Below are 23,220 nucleotides of genomic sequence, written 5' to 3'. Positions count from 1 at the left end.
GAAGGTACTGGATCGGGTGTTGGTACTGGATCGGGTGACTCTACTGGATCGGGTGATGGTACAGGGTCGGGTGATGGTACTAGATAGGGTGGTTGTAGTGGATCGGGTGATGGTACTAGATCAGGTGACTACTCGATCGGGTGATGGTACAAGACCGGATGATGGTACTGGATCGGGTGATGGTACTAGAAGAAGCGATGGTACTGGATCGGATGATGGTACTGGAAAGAGTGATGACACTGGATCGGGTGATGGTACGGTATCGGGTGATGCTACTTGATCGGGTAATGGTACTGGATCGGGTGACTCTACTGGGTCGGGTTATGGTACTAGATGGTTTGAAGGTACTGGATCGGGTGATTCTACTAGATCCGGTGACTCTACTGGATTGGGTGATGGTACTATATCGGTTGACTCTACTCGATCGGGTGATGGTACAAGATCAGGTGATGGTACTGGATCGGGTGACTCTACTGGATCAGGTGATGGTACTGGATCGGGTGACTACTGGATCGGGTGATGGTACTAGATCAAGTGATGGTACTGGATCGGATGATGGTACTGGATCGGGTGACTCTTCTGGATCAACTTATGGTACTGGATCGGGTGTTGGTACTAGATCGGGTGATGGTACTGGATCGGGAGACTCTGCTAGATCGGATATAAGTACTGGATTGGGTGATGATCCTGGATCGGGTGATAGTACCGAATCGGGTGGTTGTTGTGGATCGGGTGATGGTATTAGATATAGTGATGGTACTGGATCAGGTGATGGTACTTGGTAGAGTGATGACGCTGGATCGGGTGATGGAACTGGATCGGCTGAAGGTACTGGATCGGGTGTTGGTACTGGATCGGGTGACTCTACTGGATCGGGTGATGGTACTAGATTAGGTGATGGTACTAGATAGGGTGGTTGTAGTGGATCGGGTGATGGTACTAGATCAGGTGACTACTACATCGGGTGATGGTACAAGACCGGATGATGGTACTGGATCGGGTGATGGTACTAGAACAAGTGATGGTACTGGATCAGATGATGGTACTGGATTGGGTGACTCTCCTGGATTGGGTGATGGTACTGGATTGGGTGATGGTACTGGATCGGGTGATGGTACTAGATCGGGTGACTCTACTAGATCGGGTGATGGTACTGGATCGGGTGATGGTACTGGATAGAGTGATGACACTGGATCGGGTGATTGTACGGTATTGGGTGATGCTACTTGATCGGGTGATGGTACTTGATCGGGTGACTCTACTGGATCGGGTGATGGTACTAGATGGTGTGAAGGTACTGGATCGGGTGATTCTACTAGATCCGGTGACTCTACTGGATTGGGTGATGGTACTATATCGGTTGACTCTACTCGATCGGGTGATGGTACAAGATCGGGTGATGGTACTGGATCGGATGACTCTACTGGATCAGGTGATGGTATTGGACCGGGTGATGCTACTGGATCGGGTGATGGTACTATATATAGTGATGGTACTGGATCGGGTGATGGTACTAGATATAGTGTCGGGTGACACTTCTGGATCGGGTAATAGTACTGGATCGGGTAATGGTACTAGATCGGGTGATGGTACTGGATCGGGTGATGGTACTAGATCGGGTGGTTGTTGTGGATCGGATGATGGTACTAGATATAGTGATGGTACTGGATCGGGTATGGTACTGGATCGGGTGACTCTACTGGATCGGAGGGTTGGTACTAGATCGTGTGAAGGTACTGGATCGGGTGATTCTACTGGATCCGGTGACTCTACTGGATTGGGTGATGGTACTGGATCAGATGACTCTACTGGATCAGGTGATGGTACTGGATCGGGTGATGGTACTAGATAGGGTGGTTGTAGTGGATCGGGTGATGGTACTAGATCGTGTGAAGGTACTGGATCGGGTGATTCTACTAGATCCGGTGACTCTACTGGATTGGGTGATTGTACTATATCGGGTGACTCTACCCGATCGGGTAATGGTACAAGATCGGGTGATGGTACTGGATCGGGTGAAGGTACTGGATCGGGTGACTCTACTGGATCGGGTGATGGTACTAGATTAGGTGATGGTACAAGATCGGGAGACTCTACTAGATTGGATGAAGGAATTGGATCCGGTGATGATACTTGATGGGGTGATGGTATTGGATCCGGTGATGGTACTAGATAGGGTGGTTGTAGTGGATCGGGTGATGGCACTAGATATAGTGATGGCACTGGATCTGGTGATGGTACTGGATAGAGGGATGACACTGGATCGGGTGATGGTACTGTATCGGGTGATGGTACTGAATCGGGTGATGGTACTGGATCGGGTGATGGTACTAGATCGGGTGATGGTACTAGATCGGGTGATGGTACTGGATCGGGTGATGGTACTGGATAGAGTGATGACACTGAATCGGGTGATGGTACTGGATCGGGTGATGGTACTAGATCGGGTGATGGTACTAGATCGGATGATGGCACTAGATCGGCTGACTCTACTAGATCGGGTGATGGTATTGGATCGGGTGATGGTACTGGATAGAGTGATGACACTGGATCGGGTGATGCTACTTGATCGGGTGATGGTACTGGATCGGGTGATGATACTGGATCGGCTGACTCTACTGGATCGTGTGATGGTACTAGATAGTGTGAAGGTACTGGATCGGGTGATTCTACTAGATCCAGTGACTCTACTGGATTGGGTGATTGTACTATATCGGTTGACTCTACTCGATCGGGTGATGGTACAAGATCAGGTGATTGTACTGGATCGGATGACTCTACTGGATCAGGTGATGGTACTGGATCGGGTGGCTACTGGATCAGGTGATGGTACTGGATCGGGTGATGGTACTAGATCAAGTAATGATACTGGATCGGGTGATGGTCCAAGATCAGGTGATGGTGCTGGATCGGGTCACTCTACTGGATCAGGTGATGGTACTGGATCGGGTGATAGTACTTGATCGGGTGATGGTACTTGATCGGGTGATGGTACTAGATCAAGTGATGGTACTGGATCGGATGATGGTACTGGATCGGGTGACTCTTCTGGATCGGCTAACGGTACTGGATCGGGTGTTGGTACTAGATCGAGTGATGGTACTGGATAGGGAGACTCTACTAGATCGGGTATAAGTACTTGATCAGATGATGGTACTGGATCGGGTGACTCTTCTGGATCGGCTAATGGTACTGGATCGGGTGTTGGTACTGGATCGGGTGATGGTACTGGATCGGGAGACTCTACTAGATCGGGTATAAGAACTGGATTGGGTGATGATACTCGATCGGGTGATGGTACTGGATCGGGTGATGGTACTAGATCGGGTGGTTGTTGTGGATCGGGTGATGGTACTAGATATAGTGATGACGCTGGATCGGGTGATGGTACTGGATCGGCTGAAGGTACTGGATCGGGTGATGGTACTAGATCAAGTGATGATACTGGATCGGGTGATGGTCCAAGATCAGGTGATGGTACTGGATCGGGTGACTCTACTGGATCAGGTGATGGTACTGGATCGGGTGATGGTACTTAATCGGGTGATGGTACTAGATCAAGTGATGGTACTGGATCGGATGATAGTACTGGATCGGGTGACTCTTCTGGATCGGCTAACGGTACTGGATCGGGTGTTGGTACTAGATCGAGTGATGGTACTGGATAGGGAGACTCTACTAGATCGGGTATAAGTACTTGATCAGATGATAGTACTGGATCGGGTGACTCTTCTGGATCGGCTAATGGTACTGGATCGGGTGTTGGTACTGGATCGGGTGATGGTACTGGATCGGGAGACTCTACTAGATCGGGTATAAGTACTGGATCTGGTGATGATACTCGATCGGGTGATGGTACTGGATCGGGTGATGGTACTAGATCGGGTGGTTGTTGTGGATCGGGTGATGGTACTAGATATAGTGATGACGCTGGATCGGGTGATGGTACTGGATCGGCTGAAGGTACTGGATCTGTTGATGGTACTATATCAGGTGACTACTCGATCGGGTGATGGTACAAGACCGGATGATGGTACTGGATCGGGTGATGGTACTAGATCAAGTGATGGTACTGGATCGGATGATGTTACTGGATTGGGTGACTCTCCTGGATTGGGTGATGGTACTGGATTGGGTGATGGTACTGGATCGGGTGATTGTACAAGATCGGGTGATGGTACTAGATCGGGTGACTCTACTAGATCGGGTGATGGTACTGGATCGGGTGATGGTACTGGATAGAGTGATGACACTGGATCGTGTGATGGTACGGTATCGGGTGATGCTATTTGATCGGTTGATGGTACTGGATCGGGTGACTCTACTGGATCGGATGATGGTACTAGATAGTGTGAAGGTACTGGATCGGGTGATTCTACTAGATCCGGTGACTCTACTGGATTGGGTGATGGTACTTTATCGGTTGACTCTACTCGATCGGCTGATGGTACAAGATCAGACGATGGTACTGGATCGGATGACTCTACTGGATCAGGTGATTGTACTGGATCAGGTGATGGTACTGGATCGGGTGACTACTGGATCGGGTGATGGTACTGGATCGGGTGATGATACTAAATCAAGTGATGGTACTGGATCGGGTGACTCTTCTGGATCGGCTAATGGTACTGGATCGGGTGTTGGTACTAGATCGAGTGATGGTACTGGATCGGGAGACTCTGCTAGATCGGGTATAAGTACTGGATCGGATGATGGTACTGGATCGGATGACTCTTCTGGATCGGCTAATTGTACTGGATTGGTTGACTACTGGATCGGGTGATGGTACTGGATCGGGTGACGATACTAAAACAACTGATGGTACTGGATGGGATGATGGTACTGGATCGGGTGACTCTTCTGGATCGGCTAATGGTACTGGATCGGGTGTTGGTCCTAGATCGGGTGATGGTACTGGATCGGGATACTCTACTAGATCGGGTATAAGTACTGGATTGGGTGATGATACTGGATCGGGTGATGGTACTAGATCGGGTGGTTGTTGTGGATCGGGTGATGGTATTAGATATAGTGATGGTACTGGATCGGGTGATGGTACTTGATAGAGTGATGACGCTGGATCGGGTGATGGAACTGGATCGGCTGAAGGTACTGGATCGGGTGTTGGTACTGGATCGGGTGACTCTACTGGATCGGGTGATGGTACAGGGTCGGGTGATGGTACTAGATAGGGTGGTTGTAGTGGATCGGGTGATGGTACTAGATCAGGTGACTACTCGATCGGGTGATGGTACAAGACCGGATGATGGTACTGGATCGGGTGATGGTACTAGAACAAGCGATGGTACTGGATCGGATGATGGTACTGGATAGAGTGATGACACTGGATCGGGTGATGGTACGGTATCGGGTGATGCTACTTGATCGGGTTATGGTACTGGATCGGGTGACTCTACTGGGTCGGGTTATGGTACTAGATGGTTTGAAGGTACTGGATCGGGTGATTCTACTAGATCCGGTGACTCTACTGGATTGGGTGATGGTACTATATCGGTTGACTCTACTCGATCGGGTGATGGTACAAGATCAGGTGATGGTACTGGATCGGGTGACTCTACTGGATCAGGTGATGGTACTGGATCGGGTGACTACTGGATCGGGTGATGGTACTAGATCAAGTGATGGTACTGGATCGGATGATGGTACTGGATCGGGTGACTCTTCTGGATCAACTTATGGTACTGGATCGGGTGTTGGTACTAGATCGGGTGATGGTACTGGATCGGGTGACTCTACTGGATCGGGTGATGGTACTAGATTAGGTGATGGTACTAGATAGGGTGGTTGTAGTGGATCGGGTGATGGTACTAGATCAGGTGACTACTACATCGGGTGATGGTACAAGACCGGATGATGGTACTGGATCGGGTGATGGTACTAGAACAAGTGATGGTACTGGATCAGATGATGGTACTGGATTGGGTGACTCTCCTGGATTGGGTGATGGTACTGGATTGGGTGATGGTACTGGATCGGGTGATGGTACTAGATCGGGTGACTCTACTAGATCGGGTGATGGTACTGGATCGGGTGATGGTACTGGATAGAGTGATGACACTGGATCGGGTGATTGTACGGTATTGGGTGATGCTTCTTGATCGGGTGATGGTAATTGATCGGGTGACTCTACTGGATCGGGTGATGGTACTAGATGGTGTGAAGGTACTGGATCGGGTGATTCTACTAGATCCGGTGACTCTACTGGATTGGGTGATGGTACTATATCGGTTGACTCTACTCGATCGGGTGATGGTACAAGATCAGGTGATGGTACTGGATCGGGTGACTCTACTGGATCGGGTGACTACTGGATCGGGTGATGGTACTGGATCGGGTGATGGTACTAGATCAAGTGATTGTACTGGATCGGATGATGGTACTGGATCGGGTGACTCTTCTGGATCGGCTAATGGTACGAGATCGGGTGTTGGTACTAGATCGAGTGATGGTACTGGATTGGGAGACTCTGCTAGATCGGGTAGAAGTACTGGATCGGATGATGGTACTGGATCGGGTGACTCTTCTGGATCGTCTAATGGTACTGGATCGGGTGTTGGTACTAGATCGGGTGATGGTACTGGATCGGGAGATTCTACTAGATTGGGTATAAGTACTGGATCGGATGATGGTACTGGATTGGGTGATGGTACTGGATGGGGTGATGGTACTAGATCGGAGGGTTGTTGTGGATCGGGTGATGGTACTATATATAGTGATGGTACTGGATCGGGTGATGGTACTTGATAGAGTGATGACGCTGGATCGGGTGATGGTACTGGATCGGCTGAAGGTACTGGATCGGGTGTTGGTACTGGATCGGGTGACTCTACTGGATCGGGTGATGGTACAAGATCGGGTGATGGTACTAGATAGGGTGGTTGTAGTGGATCGGATGATGGTACTAGATCAAGTGATGGTACTGGATCGGATGATGGTACTGGATTGGGTGACTTTCCTGGATTGGGTGACTCTACTGGATTGGGTGATGGTACTGGATCGGGTGATGGTACTGGATAGGGTGACTCTCCTGGATTGGGTGATGGTACTGGATTGGGTGATGGTACTGGATTGGGTGATGGTACTGGATCGGGTGACTCTCCTGGATTGGGTGATGGTACTGGATTGGGTGATGGTACTGGATCGGGTGATGGTACTGGATCGGGTGATGGTATGATGGATGAAACTGGATCAGACTAATTAACAATCAAAAACTAAATGGGGTAATTAGCGAGTATTGTTTGATCATGGGGACCGCGTTCCTGATCCAGTGGTACAGCGTCTGCCCGGAGAACAGAAGGTCGGGAGTTCATACCAAAAGACGTTAAAAGATGGTACTTGTTGTTACCCTGCCTGACGCGCGGCATAAAGGGGCTAAGACAAGGACTGGTCGGCTACTGCGGCATGGTATATCCGGACTAGTATAAGCATCCACACGCGCACGTGCATCAACGTCACAATATAAGTGGAATAATCTTGAATGCGGCGTTAAACCCCATTTCGTCTCACCATCCTTGAAAATGAAACCTTCAATGTCTTATATAATATATCAAGTTTGGTATATAATTCATTTGTGTCTAAATTGTACACGTTCGTTTCACTTGAAACAGCTTGTCAATCCTTTGAAACCAAAGCTAGTACTTAGTTTGCTACTCACCACAGGCTCTTGGTAAAAGGAAGAAATTTCATGAGCGATATACATCTCTTAATTCGGCAGATACTGATTATTATGTGGGCTTGACGTTTTATATTTACTCAGTACAGAGTGACCTCGTAAGGATGGGAATCAATTGGCGCTAAAACGGGAACGATAGTCATGCAAACAGTAGCTTCATTTGGCATGAAACCTGTTGTGAATAATAAAACATCCCTGTACCTAACAATACACTAATGACGTCTGTATACCCCTGTGCTTCACTGCATAATTCATTATGCGTAAAGCGGATATAGATGGAAAAAACCCACTGTGAACAATGTTTTCCTGTGACATACATACAGATTGGAATGTAAGAGTTCATGTGATTTGCGATAAAACAGAGTTAAAGGTCGCGTTTCAAAACTAATGCATTTATGTCCATGCATGTGTGTGTGTGTGTGTGTGTGTGTGTGTGTGTGTGTGTGTGTGTGTGTGTGTGTTAATGCAACTTTTATAGTGCTAGCCCACTGAGATACATTGTTGCACTTTATAACAGTTTATACACATCAAGGTCCGAGCTATATCCTTATGAACAACACTTTTTTATGCCCCTAATGCCGGGTAACCAGAACTACCATCTTTTAACGTCAAACCACCGACCTTTGTAAGACACTCAGCCCACTGGAAAATGGGGGCGGTTATAGCCATATCGTATAATTAACGTAAACAGAATCCATAAACAACGAATTTGAAATGTTGTCCGATGTTTGTCGATTAAAAAACAGTGTGTCCATACAATGGTTAAACACGTCATAACAAACGACACACCACACCATTGAAAAGCAAAGTTATACTCATATTCTGTGACGTAGAGTAGGATGGAAGGAGACCAGTCACTGGGTCTACACACAGAATATGAAGCTACTTGGCCTACACATATACGCAGTGACAGTAGGATGACAGCAACTGTGTCAACACGCAGATGTAGAGTAGGATTGCGGGTACTGGTTACTATGTCTACACACAGATGTAGAGTAGGATTGCGGGTACTGGTCACTATGTCTACACACAGATGTAGAGTAGGATAGCGGGTACTGGTCACTATGTCTACACACAGATGTAGAGAAGGATGTCGCGTACTGGTTACTATGTCTACACACAGATGTAGAGTAGGTTAGCGGGGTACTGGTTACTATGTCTACACACAGATGTAGAATAGGATTGCGGGTACTGGTCACTATGTCTACACACAGATGTAGAGTAGGATAGCGGGTACTGGTTACTATGTCTACACACAGATGTAGAGAAGGATGTCGCGTACTGGTCACTATGTCTACACACAGATGTAGAGAAGGATAGCGGGTACTGGTTACTATGTCTACACACAGATGTAGAGTAGGATAGCGGGGTACTGGTTACTATGTCTACACACAGATGGAGAGAAGGATGACGCGTACTGGTAACTTGGTCTACACACAGAGGTAGAGGAGGACGACGGGTACTGGTTACTATGTCTACACACAGATGTAGAGTAGGATGACGGGTACTGGTCACTATGGCTACAGACAGATGAAGGGTAGGATGACGGGTACTGGTTACTATGTCTACACACAGATGTAGAGAAGGATGACGCCTACAGGTTACTGTCAATACACACTGGTGTAGAGGAGGACGACGGGTACCGGTTACTATGTCTACACACAGATGTAGAGCAGGATGACGCGTACTGGTTACGATGTCTACACAGAGATGTAGGGCAGGATGATTGGTACTAGTTGCTATGTCTACACACAGATGCAGAGCAGGATGACGGGTACTGGTCACTATGTCTACACAGAGATGTAGGGCAGGATGATTGGTACTAGTTACTATGTCTACACACAGATGTAGAGCAGGATAATGCGTACTGGTCACTATGTCTACACAGAGATGTAGAGGAGGATGACGGGTACTGGTTTCTATGTCTACACACAGATGTAGAGCAGGATAATGCGTACTGGTCACTATGTCTACACAGAGATGTAGAGCAGGATGACAGGTACTGGTTACTATGTCTACACACAGATGTAGAGCAGGATAATGCGTACTGGTCACTATGTCTACACAGAGATGTAGGGCAGGATGATTGGTACTAGTTACTATGTCTACACAGAGTCAGTTACTGATTCTATACAAATATGTTTAGTATGATGAGTGGTTTACTCACAGATGTAGAGTAGGGTGTTAGGGGTCAGACACAGGGTCTACACACAAATGCAGAGAAGGGTGCATATAAAATAGCATGACAGACACAAGCCAGTGGATCTACGCACATGTGCAGGGTAGGATGGCAGAGACAGCTCAGTCAGTCATTGGGGTCTATGACAGAGAGAAGCCAGTGGATGACATTGACTGCTCCCAGATGTACCGTAGGATGACAGACAGACAGACAGACAGACAGACAGACAGACACACAGACACACGTAGGGTAGGATGAAAGGGACGAGCTACTGGTTGTATACACACCAACATAGTGAGTGAGTGAGTGAGTGAGTGAGTGAGTGAAAATTTAACGTCGGCATCGGCATTATCTCAGCCATATAGCGACGAGACCAAGTTAATATATTTACAATTTAGTCATTAATGCAAAGTTTGTTTAAAAACAAGTTGTTAAACATATTTGAGCAGACTATATTTAGAAACAATTCATAAAACATATTTGAGCATAACAATATTATATATACAGTTTTGAAACACGGGCTATAGGCCACCAGTAACCAAAGCTAGGCCACCTCGCTGGGAATCATCGGGACTTACAGTAGTGCAATTTAGTGATATATTACAGTGAAAGTTTAATGCGGCGCAGTTCGAGTGAAGGTTCAACTGCCTCCACATACAAACTGTCCACGGGAGAGACACTAAAAGCTCCAAGACAGAGTCTTAGGCCTTGATGGTGTACGGTGTCCAATTTTTCTAAATTGCTTGTTAAGGCTCCAGTATAGACAATAGAACCATAGTCTAGTTTGGAGCGTATTAACGATCTGTACAAGTGAAGGAGGGTGGTCTGATGGCCTCCCCACTCGGAATTTAAAACGACTATTAACAACTCGAGAGCCTTCAGGCACTTTGCCTTGAGATACTCAATAGTATTGAGTGGAACAGGGCTATGGATAATGGCCTGCTTCACCAGGATAGAAGAACCTCCTGTAGCTTTATCACCAGGAGGGGAAAACAAGTGGTAAGAACTGTACTGACGGATATCAAATAGATCTGTGTTTTTTTAGATATGTTTCTCGGAGACAAAAAGCTGACGGTTTAAAATCTTGGATTAAAAGATGTATTTCATTAAAATTCTTCTCAAGACCTCTGCAATTCCATTGTATTATGTTTTGTGGATTCAAGGTGGTGCTTCCACGGGAGAAATGTCACGCGAACGTGAGGAAGACTTTGTGGTACTCCTATCGGTATCATGTGGAGATGGAGTAACCTCCATGTCCAGAGGACCAAAGGAGTTATGGACCTCTACTGGGACCTCTAAAGGAGAGGTGGCCTTTGGTGTTCTCTCAGCTGCTTCTTTTTCAATAATTTCTTTTCCCTGTTTGTTAGTTTAAATGGTTCTGGTTCAGGTGTTATTTTTGGAGTCTGAGACTCAACATGTTTGACGATTTTTGGTTTTGGGGGTGTTACAGATGAAGGTGGCAGAGCTGGTTTTTGGATTGAAGCAGTTGAAAGTGGCTGAACAGACTTGACCCATGTCAGACCAGTCTGACAGTCGATAGAGGCAGTAGTGACAGGAGGACGAGAGATGGTGGAAGTGTTTGTAGTGAGCCCTTCAACCCTCTTCTTGGCTTCGTAGTACGAGACATTTTGTTCGGTCTTAATCCTCATGATTTGGGACTCGCGTTTCCACACAGGGCAGGATTTTGAAGAAGCCATATGGTTCCCACCGCAGTTTGAACACTTCACATCCTTCCTGCAGTCAGTGGCCTCGTGATTGTCACCGCAGCGGTAACAAACAGCGGAGGCATGGCAGGACTTGCATCCATGTCCAAACGCTTGGCAGGTGTAATACCGGAGTTGAAAGGGGATATACACCTCCACTCCGATGTTACAGTAATTAGCTTTGATAGATTGAGGGATAGACGTTCGGGCGAAAGTGAAGAGGTAGGTGTTGGTTGGTTGGACCACACCATCCTTCTTGAAAGTAAACCGTCTGACAGCTGTGACCGACTGTTGTTCAAGTTCCTTGGCTAAATCGTCTTCGGACATGCCGGACAGGCAGCGAGCTCTGTCACGGACAATGCCCTTACACGAGTTCAGTGTCTTGTGCACTGAGACAACAACCTGGATATTGACAAACCCTTTTACTTCGAGAAGATTGACAGATTGAGGTCTCCGCGGACATTCTACAAGGAGAGACCCAAAACGAAGCTTTGTGACATTTGTAACCTCTCCGCAGATACCAATGATACCTTTGGAGATTGCAAATGGATTGAGTTTGTTTGGTTCTTTGTCTAAATCTTCTATAACCAAGAAACGTGGCCAATAGTCGGATCGAGTAGGCGTAGTATTTTCGTCAGTCTCTATGTGTCGTCTTTTTTAACCAGTGTGTTGGGAAGCCATGTCGAAAGGGAAATAATTCTGCACCCCATTTCACCACCCACCATGGAGTCTACAAGGACAGTGTTATGCTGCAGCGGATCTCCAAGCTGCACAGACCGGGGATAAAGGGGTGGTATACTCCAGCAAGTTTGACGCGAAAAGCTATAACTATCTACCGAATTAAGGATCAGGCTGGTTCGTCAAATGACAATTAATTGGAGACGTGCAGAATTCGGAGGTCAGCATCACCAGATTGGCCCATGAGCCACCGCCTTCTGGGCAAAGGGCTCTCAGCAAGTTTATAGATTCATACATTAAGAATAGACATTTTGAATAAATATATTTTTAAGTACCAAACGGGCCCTTTCTACCGCCCGTCTAGGCAAAGTTAGGGTCGAAGTGGTGTGTTGGACTAAGGAGCACTATTGCCGGCTCCGTCACCCTCAACCACCCTACACATGTAGGGTAGGATGACAGGGACGAGCTACTGGTTGCACGCACGCACGCACGCACACACCATGGGATTTATTTAATATCTCACATTGGGCCCTCGTGAAGACCAACCTCCCCGTGGTGAGTGCTAGGTAACGCTAATAGCTCCACACACACACACACACACACACACACACACACACACACACACACACACACACACACACACACACACACACACACACACACACACACACACACACACACACACACACACACACACACACACACACACACACACACACACACACACACACACACACATGTAGCTAGGGTAGGATGACAGGGACGAAATACTGGCGAAATATGGGTCCCTTGGAGGTCACTTGTGACCCGGACGGGACTAAACCCAAAAAAGTACGAGAATCTGTACTCTATGGAGAAAGTGTTATCCCAAATATAACATCAGTTACATTTGACCACTTTCCAAATGGCCTTATGTATTCACCAAAGTTCTTGTTATTAAAATAAAATCCCGTATATGCATACATAGAAAGGTAGTTTTATCTTATAATTATTACCTTGGAATATTGTTCACTAGGACTTTGAGTGGCAATAAATAACTGGAAATACATCTGTTGAAGTTAAAAAGGTTTTGATATCCATGCTGCAAAAAATCTGCCTTTAAATGAATATTTTGTTTACAACAAAAATTGTACTTTATGGATCATAAAAAAAATCTTTATGAATATAACGCGTAATTCGGGTTTGAGCCTATATATCAAATGGTAGTGTACTTGGGAAATGTGGCAGATGCTTAAGAGCTGTATAAGTTATATTTTAGAAAGCTAACGACTCTTCCATCAACACATTACCCAGTAAAAGCCTTTTCTATCTCGATCAAAATACAATTCACTCAAGCAATATAAAAAATGGGCAACAAATACTCTTTTCTATTTAGGCCTCGGACATGCATGGCTGTATCAGGGTGTTGGAACTGTCTTAATATATATGCCATAATTACTCCAAACAGGTGAAGTTGTTTTCAGCAAAAACAAAGAAATAGCAAATATACAAATACCTATTCTGTCTTAAAACAACAAGTTATACTCGAAGTAAATCTAATATTTGTTACAATATAATGATCCTAGTGTCGCTCAATTCAGAGGAGGTTATTCTGATCAAAAGGCACATTACAAACGTCCAACAATACCTGTACATCTTGTAACCTTCTTAATGCTTAGAAAATGAGTATTAGTTTATGTATGTGTGGAAACTCTATCTTCAATTAAGAAACAAATATAGTGTAAAGAAGTTTACATGGTATCCAAATATGAGTTTGTTCTGCATGTCATGTCAACATCAAATGTTACCTTTTTACAAAATATTGCATTGTACATAATCATGGATTGTTAGTTCAAAGAAACACGCATGCCTTGTTAAGATGTTGAACTATGCACCCGTGGCCCTTGAGAGTGTCATGAATAAACAATGCGAGTGTGGGGAATCGTTGCTGAGTCTACACACATATGTCGAGTAGTGAGGCTGGTTCAGTCACTTGGTCTATGCAGGGGCATAACACAGGATAGCAGGGACTGGTCACTGGGTCTAAACAGGAGCACTCGCAATCAGAATTACGTGTAACGTCCCTTCCCAAGGAACCTACACCACTCACGTCACATATACAACTAAACAGAACATTACTTACCAGTGAACACGTTTCTCTGGCGACATAGAACGCGATCACTCGCTTAGCGCCGCCATCTTGAATGAAGTTTCGCTTTCGCGATAACCCGTATTTACTCTAAAAAAAGAGATATTAAAAATAACAGATGATTACAGAAATACAAAGATGTATGGTTATAGATGAATAAGAAAAATCAAGGGCTAGGTGTAACATGACAATCAACAGAACAGGTTCGCGGTGTATTCTCACGGCGCAAACAACCAAGAAAGACAAGAGGGATGTGTTTGAAATTATTTGATCTATTTGGTCATACCCCTACGATTAGTCAAACACTCGTTATGCGGCATTGCCTGGCCTCAAACAATCTCACCATTTTGAGGGAGTCTTACAGTGACTGGACAGGTTCGGTTAACACAGCCGTTTGGCATTTGATGCCGGCAATATTCTTTCCTCTTCGAAATTGATGTAACTAAACTGAGGATGATCGACCAATGTGATCTGAGTGAGTGAGTGAGTTAATATTTAAAGTCACATCGGCACTATTTCAGCCATATCGAGACAAGCTATATATCACAGATGATAATTGTAAAACTAGTTTTAGAACAATAAAATAATCAGATTATAACAGACGACACAATATAAAAACGGTCTGTAGATCGCCAGCAACCAAAGTTAGGCCACCATACTAGGGACAATGGAGACTTACGGTACTTCTGCTGCCTACATGGTACCCCAGCGGGATTTACAGTATCCCTCCGGCCACTGGCGATGATCAGAAGGATTAGCCAAACAGTTAAAATCAAGTGTCGAACAAAAATAAGACCCAAGAACTTGGTCTTCTCCACAACCTTGATGGGGGCACCGTTTAACAACAGTTCCGGGTCTTGATGCGGTCTATAACGTCTACAAAAATGGATACAATTTGTCTTTGCTTTAGAAAATCTAAAACAATTTTCAAGCGACCACTTTTGGATTTTATTTAGGCAAAGCTGCAGTTGCCTTTCTATTGTGGGCATGTTTTTGCCGCGACAAGATATGTTGAAGTCATCTACAAAGAGTGACCCATCAATTAAGTCATTCAATACCTTGGAGAGACTGTTAATTTTAATGCTGAATAATGTGACAGACAAAATACTGCCTTGTGGAACACCCTCATCCTGATTGTAATGGCCAGACGGGGTTGAACTCACAAGGACTTCAAATTGTCTGTTGGTTAAAAAACTGGATATAAACTGAGGCAAACGACCTCGCAATCCAAAATAATGAAGATCTTTTCAAATGACATGCTTCCAAGTTGTATCATAAGCTTTGTCTAAATCGAACAAGATGGATACAGCATGTTGTTTATTTACAATGGAATTTTTTATGAACGATTCCAAACGCTCAAGATGATCAATGGTACTTTTATTTTTCCGGAAACCACATTGTATATCTGTTATGGTTTGGTTTGTTGTTTAACGCCGCACTCAGTAATATTCCAGCTATATGACGGCGGTCTGTAAATAATCGAATCTGGACCAGACAATCCAGTGATTAATATCATGAGCATCGATCCACGCAATTGGGATCGATGACATGCATCAACCAAGTCAGCGAGCCTGACCAACCGATCCCGTTAGTCGCCTTTTACGACAATCATAGTCACCTTTTACGGCAAGCATGGGTTGCTGAAGACCTATTCTACCCCGGATCTTCACGGGTTATATATGTAATGAGATGATTGGTTTTCAAATACCAAACTAATCGATTATTCACCATACGTTCCATAGTTTTGCAAACGCAGTTAGTGAGAGATATCGGACGGTAATTTGATGGATCTGTATGATCCCGTCCCGGTTTTGGTATAGGGACTACAATCGCATCGTGCCACGAAGGAGGAAAACTCCCTGATGTCCAAATGTCATCATATATAGTTAAAAGCGTCTGGAGACATGATTCAGGCAAGCGTTTGAAAAGCTGCTGCTGAACTTTATCAGCTCCAGTTGCAGTATCATGAGCTTGCCCAAGGGCGGTATTGAGCTCATGTAGTGAAAATACTTCATTATAGTCTTCACCATTATCAGAATTAAAATAAACCTTTTTCTTTTCCTGTTGTTGCTGAAATTTCCAAAATTTAGGGGACATAGTTGGATGATGAAGAATGCTTTGCTAAAGTTTCACCTAATTTATTTGCAATGTCAAATTTATCTGTTAATGTATCATTACCATCTTTGAGATGTTTAATGCTGGATTTAGAACCCTTGACTTTAATTCTTTGAATAATATTCCACACCTTTGATATAGGTGTGCGTAAATTGATTCTGGATAAATTATTTCTCCAAGACTGACGTTTATTTTGTTTAAAAGTTCGTCAAGCCTTTGCACTATTTATTTTTACAATATTTAAATTATGGACTGTAGGGTGTCGGCGGAAAAAAACTTTTCTGCTTTTACAATCATCGCTAAACCATGGTTTGCGAATGTGCGGGTTCACAGAGGACTTAGGAATTGTTTCATCAGCTATGTGTTTCAGTTTTTCTGAGAACATGTGAATAGGGTCTGGAATGTTTTGGTACGTTTCGGGTTTCAGTGTTTCAAAACAACGAGTTTGAAACAAGGGCCAGTTTGCTCTATTAAAATTCCACCTTGTTGAAGGTGGCTCATCAGTTGGGAGAATAGATTTTAGTATTGTGGGGAAATGATCACTTCCACATAGGTCATCATTGACAGACCAGTCAAATTCGTTTAATAAATTAGAATCTTTGAGTGACAGATCTAATGCTGAATAAGTTCCTGTTGCAGGATGGAAATATGTGTTAAAATGATTCCTAAATCCTCTACAATTCCATTGAATTATGTTGGATGATTGTGTCATGGTGGCTCAATCAGTGAACGCTCACGTACACATGAGGAGGAAGGACTCCTACTACTGCTCTGTGACGATGGGGTTACATTCATGTCAAGAGCATCAGAGGAGTTATGGATAGGTACCTCTGAAGATGCGGAATTTCTGGTTGTTTGTTTTCTATTCAGTTTTTGTCCCGTTCTGTTCTGGTCAGAGTAACGTTGAATTCAGTAGGCGCAGGTTCTACAGCCTCTGGCGTTTTAGTAGCTGGTTCAACAGTATTAGGTTTATCAGTCATAGGTTTGAGTTGAAGACGAATTGGAAGTAATCACAGATGATATGCTGACAGGTTGATCTGATGTGATCCATGTCAATTCTGTCTGAACAGAAATGGATGCTCTTGGGAGGAGTTGGAGGAGCGGAGGTAGCGACAGCAGCAGAAAAGGTTCCGGTAAGTGGACTTTGCGGACTCTGATTTTCGATCAGCTTCTTTGGCATCGTAAAAGGAGATATTTCGCTCATGCTTGAGCTTCAGGATTTTGGATTGTTTTAGCCATTCTAGGCATAGCCTGGATGAAGCCAGATGTTGTTCTTTGCAGTTCGAACATTATATTTCTGCTTTGCAGTCGGTGTTGTCGTGACTGGCATCACAGCGCTGACAAACTACTGAGTGATCACAAGATCTAGAGCCATGTCCAAACTTTTGGCACTTGAAACACCGGAGTTGACTGGGGACATATACCTCAACTCCGATGTTGAGATAACCAGCTTTAATTGACTTAGGAAGGGCTGACAGTGTAAAAGTTAGCAAATAAGTGTTGGACAGGATTATGTCTCCGTCTCATAGATTTCATGGTAAAACGCGTAACTGCTCTTTCGCCTTGAGATTGTAATTCGTCTGTAATTTCTTTCTCTGACATGTTGGACAGGCAATGAGCTCTGTCTCGAACAATGCCTCGGCAAGAATTCAAGGTTTTGTGCGCGGACACAGCAACCTTAATATTTGCAAATGTGGTTAATGACAAAAGATTGAGAGATTGCTATCTCCGTGAACACTCAACAAGAAAAGAGCTGCTACGGAGACGTGTCACATTTTCCACTTCTCCACAAATTCCAGAAACAGCTTTGGAAATGGGGAATGGATTAAGCTTTAAAGGTTGTCTATCAGCTGCCTCGATCACAACAAATCGGGCCCAGGAATCCAATCCACGAGATAATTCTTCTTCTTGATCAACATGTCGACGTTTCGAACGATTTGAACAAGGGTATTGGTGAGACATGGTGAAAGAAAGTAATTCAGCACCCCTGCTCCCCACCCACCAAGGAGTGTTACAAAGAACGGTGTTTTGGTGCACCGGATATCCAGGATGCAAACACGAAGGATACAGGGGTATTATACTCCAGCAAATATGACGCAAATAGCAATATTTGTATACCAAATAAAATGCCAGGCTGGTTCGGCCCATGACAAGAAATTGGATAGATACTGATTTGGAGGTCAACATAACATTGGCCCATGAGCCACTACCTTCTGGCATAAGACCCTGGGCAAATTGTTACAGTGATAGGTTGAGAAGTCAAGCATGTTATACACGGCCAAGTCTAAATAATACATTTATAAAAAACACGTGTGTGCGTACACAATTTTATGCACAGGGCTTGGCATGACCAGCCGACTGATAGAATCGGGCCAAGTCTACCACCTGGGGGTGAAGTTAGGGTCGAAGTGGTGTGTTGGGCAAAAGGAACACCGGTTCCTGGCTCCAGTGCCCTCAACCACCAGACTCCCTTCCTCCACCGACACAGGGGCTCAGCCACGGCAAACAGGTTGCCCAATTTTTGTTGCCTCATACGAGAAGCAATGGGGTGCTGAGGACACATTCTACCCCAGGTCGACACGGGGGAAGAGCTATTAGCGTTACCTAGCACTCACCACGGGGATGTTGCTCTTCACGTGGGCCCAATAAATGCCATGGTGTTTTATATATATATATATATGTGTGTGTGTGTGTGTGTGTGTGTGTGTGTGTGTGTGTGTGTGTGTGAGACAGAATATAAATGAAGTGGACATAATTAGAAAATATAAGGAGCTTCATCTGAAGACATATGTTTTTAGGACTGCTTTGAAACAGGCTTGACCTCCAGGGAATTGTTTCAGGCCATAGTGATTTAGTCATATATTGACAAATATATCCGCTCCAGTGCACTTTCATGTAACAGCAATCTAAACAGTACAACTTGTTTTAGTACAATCTAAACAGTACAACTTGAGAAATAACATAAGACACACAGACACGCACGCACGCACGCACGCACGCACGCACGCACGCACGCACACGTTATGTTGTTGATTATATGGCAAATCTGTGTGTCATTGAGCCAATCAACCTTCAAAATCAGGAATAAGAAGCTTGGTTACAACAACTATCATCATTAGATTAATTATATCCCCTTAAATATAGGCCAGTGACAGTGACAGTATGTCTTAATACAATATAAAGTAATGTATAGCACAGGATGTTAAACAAACCAACGTGATGGTGAGGAATCTGAAGTTGTTCTGAACCTGTGGCGATTAGGTGTTTGTAATCATTGATCAATTGGCCAACTAATCAAAGGTGATAATAAAGATGTTTTAAATTGATACTGAAGTAATAAATAGATTGCTGTAGAATGTTGTTGACTGTCAGTCTATGCACGGATTGAGTCGATAGTTTGGTTCTGCGTCTTTTGGATGGATCGCAGCGAGAAAATATTTGATCAAACACTCTGACTTTTCAACTTAGAAGTTTAACTTAAGCTTCAGGTATCGACCAATAACGGTCAAACATCCAAATCCCTTCCACTGATTTACACACTTGAGCTAGAACTAAAAGAGACCAGTGAAACCACCTAAACTGTTTCATGTTTAGGTCTATGCATAAAGATTTAGTGTGAAAAAATATCCCCACGGCTGTATAACAAGACGGATGACTTCATCTTCTCAACAGAAAAAGTTCCCTTAATATCGAGCAATATTCCCGCAGTTCAAGCCCGAGGCGTTTACATTTCACGACGTTTAATTATAAGGTACACTGGAGCCGGATCCTTCTTCGGAGACTACAAAGGGCGCATTCTTTAAGATATAGCATAAAGATGTTAGTTTCTGTTACCTTTAACCGTAAAAGGATGTCCCTTTCAAGTGTTTCTTACCTTCAACCAGTCAGTCTTCTTCTCGGCCACTTAAAGATTGATACATTAAGAACACAATCTTGGTTTGAATTCGAATGAATGTTCCTATTAAGCGTCGTATCCTTTATTCTACAAAATGTGTACAAGCATTACGAATCTCTAATGTCTTGATCCTCTACTCAGTTTTCGAGTCTTGACACTTCTTACTGCCTTGCGCACTTTTTGATGTTACGTGTATGGAGAAACGTTAAGCCATACACAACCAACAGAATATTTGCGAAGTATGTCTTGTTGTAAAACTACTTTAATCAGACACCATTCCTGCACAATCCTTATCGGCACTATGGTCTTTGCTTTGCTTGCCTTCTCTACGGTCTTGTGCTCATCTCCTGCCTTTTTCGAGATATTACAATACAGTGACGAGCATGAATAGGTATGCAAGAGCAGACTTTCAGACTTTATTTCATATGAAGCTACCCCTTCGAAACATATGACCATCGTACATCGTATATTATCATATGTATAAGCACCATTATCATGAACGCTTTGACCAGATTTTCAGAAATTTCTAAGCATCAATTCCAAAGTAAATGGCCCAGTAAATACTTGATATTAGCCTTCTTTCGATTGTCCTACATTGCAGGGTCCAAAATTTCAACATTTACAACGGTTTTCATTTGGCAGTGAAACATTTATAAATTTGTAACTTTACAAATATTCATATGCCTCAAAAAGTTATGTACATGTACACATTTAAGTACCAGACGTATGCATTTAAATAGTTTATAAGCGCAAGATGCTTTTCACCATAGACCACTTTGGTCTATTTTCATACAAACCCATACCTTTTTATATGAATCCTTGTGTAACCTCATTAATCTTATAGCGCTAGGACGCCGTAATATAACTGGAAAACTGCAGAACCAACACACTCACTATAGTGCTGCGGGCCTGGTTAGGACAAATACCACTATGGACATGTTTCCGATAGGTCACCAGTTTAATCAATACATTAACATCTTGACATGATCCCTCCTCTCCTTGTCATTGAATATGTAAAACATTTGAGTGCAAACATTTAATACATTTTACCCAGCTCAGAAGAGTAGATCAGTAACTGAACAATTGATTAACAAGGTCCTTGGAAGGCATATAGAAGGGATACGCATAAGGAAGAGAACATAACCTGATGAAGGAGTAAGCATATACTCCGAAACGTTGTGTTCCTCATAATAAAGAAGTTGACATCCATATATTCTCTTCCTTAATTCATCAACAGTTTCATCATGAGCAAATTTGTCAAGGTAAAGATATCCATCTTTACTGAAAGAACACTGGTGTTTCTCGGTTAAATGTATACTTCAATGAAATAACCATGTTTCAGTTTGTGTTGTGTTACATGTTATGTATTTTGTAATGTAGCTATTATACTTTACACAAAGAATAAGAAACATGCATAGAATATAGTATGATATATGATATATATGATTTTCCTTTTGAATTAGTGCCCTGCATTATATACTTGTGGACAAAAGTTCCCGTGCATCACTGACGATCATGGGAAATAATAATTAAATGAAATCAAAGAACGATTTTGCTGCAGAACAATATATTGACAGCCATGAAATATGAATTTATCATTAAAATGTCAACATATGTCCTCTATAAACGCTATGTCAGGCTGAAAGTCGTGTTGGTCAGCTGTCAGTTCACAAGTCAGTATCGGGTATGACAACCATTAGCAGTGACACAAGCCTGACAACGGCGACTCATTGACATTGGCAATTACATTAATGAGGTTGATCGTCAACATAGTTCCTGTTTCACAGTTACAACACTTCAACTTGCCTCTGTCCCACGTGTACTGTGAATGTGTGGCGGATTTCTTACTGATGGGATTAAATGTATGTTATATCAGAGACCATATTATAGGTCTCTGGTTATACTCAGTGTCGCCATGTCAGTTCACAAGTCAGTATCGGGTATGACCACCATGAACAGTGACACAAGCATGACAACGGCGACTCATTGACATTGGCAATTACATTGAGGTTGATCGTTCCTGTGTCACAGTTAAAACACTTCAACCATTTACTCTGCGTTTGAATTGCCTCTGCCCCACATGTACTGTGAATGTGTGTCGCCATGGGTAATCCTTACAAAGTGTTGGTGCATGTGACTATAATACATGATTCAGAAAAAAATCATGACAATTATGTTCAGATATATTCAAACTGACTATGCACCAACAGACGTCTCATCAGCAAATAAACGAGTTGAATTGTTAAGACAAATCATGTGTGTATACATGGAATAAAAAGGAACCTAATAACTGAACCTTGGGGTATTTCAATGAGAATAGGTTACAATTTTTACAAACACTTTTTTTGTCTAGAAATGTAATAATGTGACCATGTAAAGAATTTTCCATTAATACCCAATTTTGCAATTTTATATAGGAAGCCTGTATGTCAAACCCTATCAAACGCTGTATCGTATGACAGAATATCATACGATACAATTTGTGCTTGTCAACAGATAAAACAATGTTATTATGTATTTCAAGTACTTGTGAGACAGGAGCGTGACCTGGAACAAATCCAGATTTGATCTTTATATAAAAGCGGATTTCTTTGAAAATAGTTGTGTAAATAATTCGAAACAAGCCTTAAATAACTTCACAAGTATGGATAATAAGCTTATTGGTCCATAAATCGAAGGAAAGGATTTTCTCTCCTTTCTTATACAACGACATAACATGAGCTAATTTCCAGTCAAATGGAAATGCTATTGCAATTGTATCTGCTGTTGTCTTTAACAATCGTGGGTAAATGTTATCAGGACCACTATTAGATGGTAGCGATTTGATAA

At 43.6% G+C, this 23,220-nt stretch overlaps 2 protein-coding genes across 3 annotated transcripts in view; both read right to left on the bottom strand.

The window, feature by feature from the left end:
* LOC124111004 (patched domain-containing protein 3-like) overlaps window positions 1-14,467 on the bottom strand; it is a 34,897-nt gene extending 20,430 nt beyond the window's left edge. Inside the window, exon 1 of one of the 2 annotated variants that reach the window (XM_048384485.1) lies at window positions 14,376-14,467. The gene's annotated coding sequence lies outside the window, so the exon portion shown is untranslated. Of the gene's footprint in view, window positions 1-7,675; window positions 7,723-14,375 lie in introns of those variants that run through there. The other variant, XM_048384484.1, reaches the window with a different exon arrangement.
* On the bottom strand, window positions 11,168-11,902 carry LOC125373030. The gene has a single exon (XM_048383837.1). The coding sequence runs from the start codon at window positions 11,900-11,902 to the stop codon at window positions 11,168-11,170; it is 735 nt and encodes a 244-aa protein (XP_048239794.1).
* Window positions 14,468-23,220: the final 8,753 nt, after the last annotated feature.

This window comes from Haliotis rufescens, unplaced genomic scaffold (assembly GCF_023055435.1).
Source record: "Haliotis rufescens isolate VD_foot unplaced genomic scaffold, xgHalRufe1.0.p SCAF_5, whole genome shotgun sequence".
Taxonomy (NCBI): domain Eukaryota; kingdom Metazoa; phylum Mollusca; class Gastropoda; order Lepetellida; family Haliotidae; genus Haliotis; species Haliotis rufescens.
The sequence above is the reverse complement of the archived record's forward strand: the minus strand, read 5'-3'. Positions and strand labels throughout refer to the sequence as shown.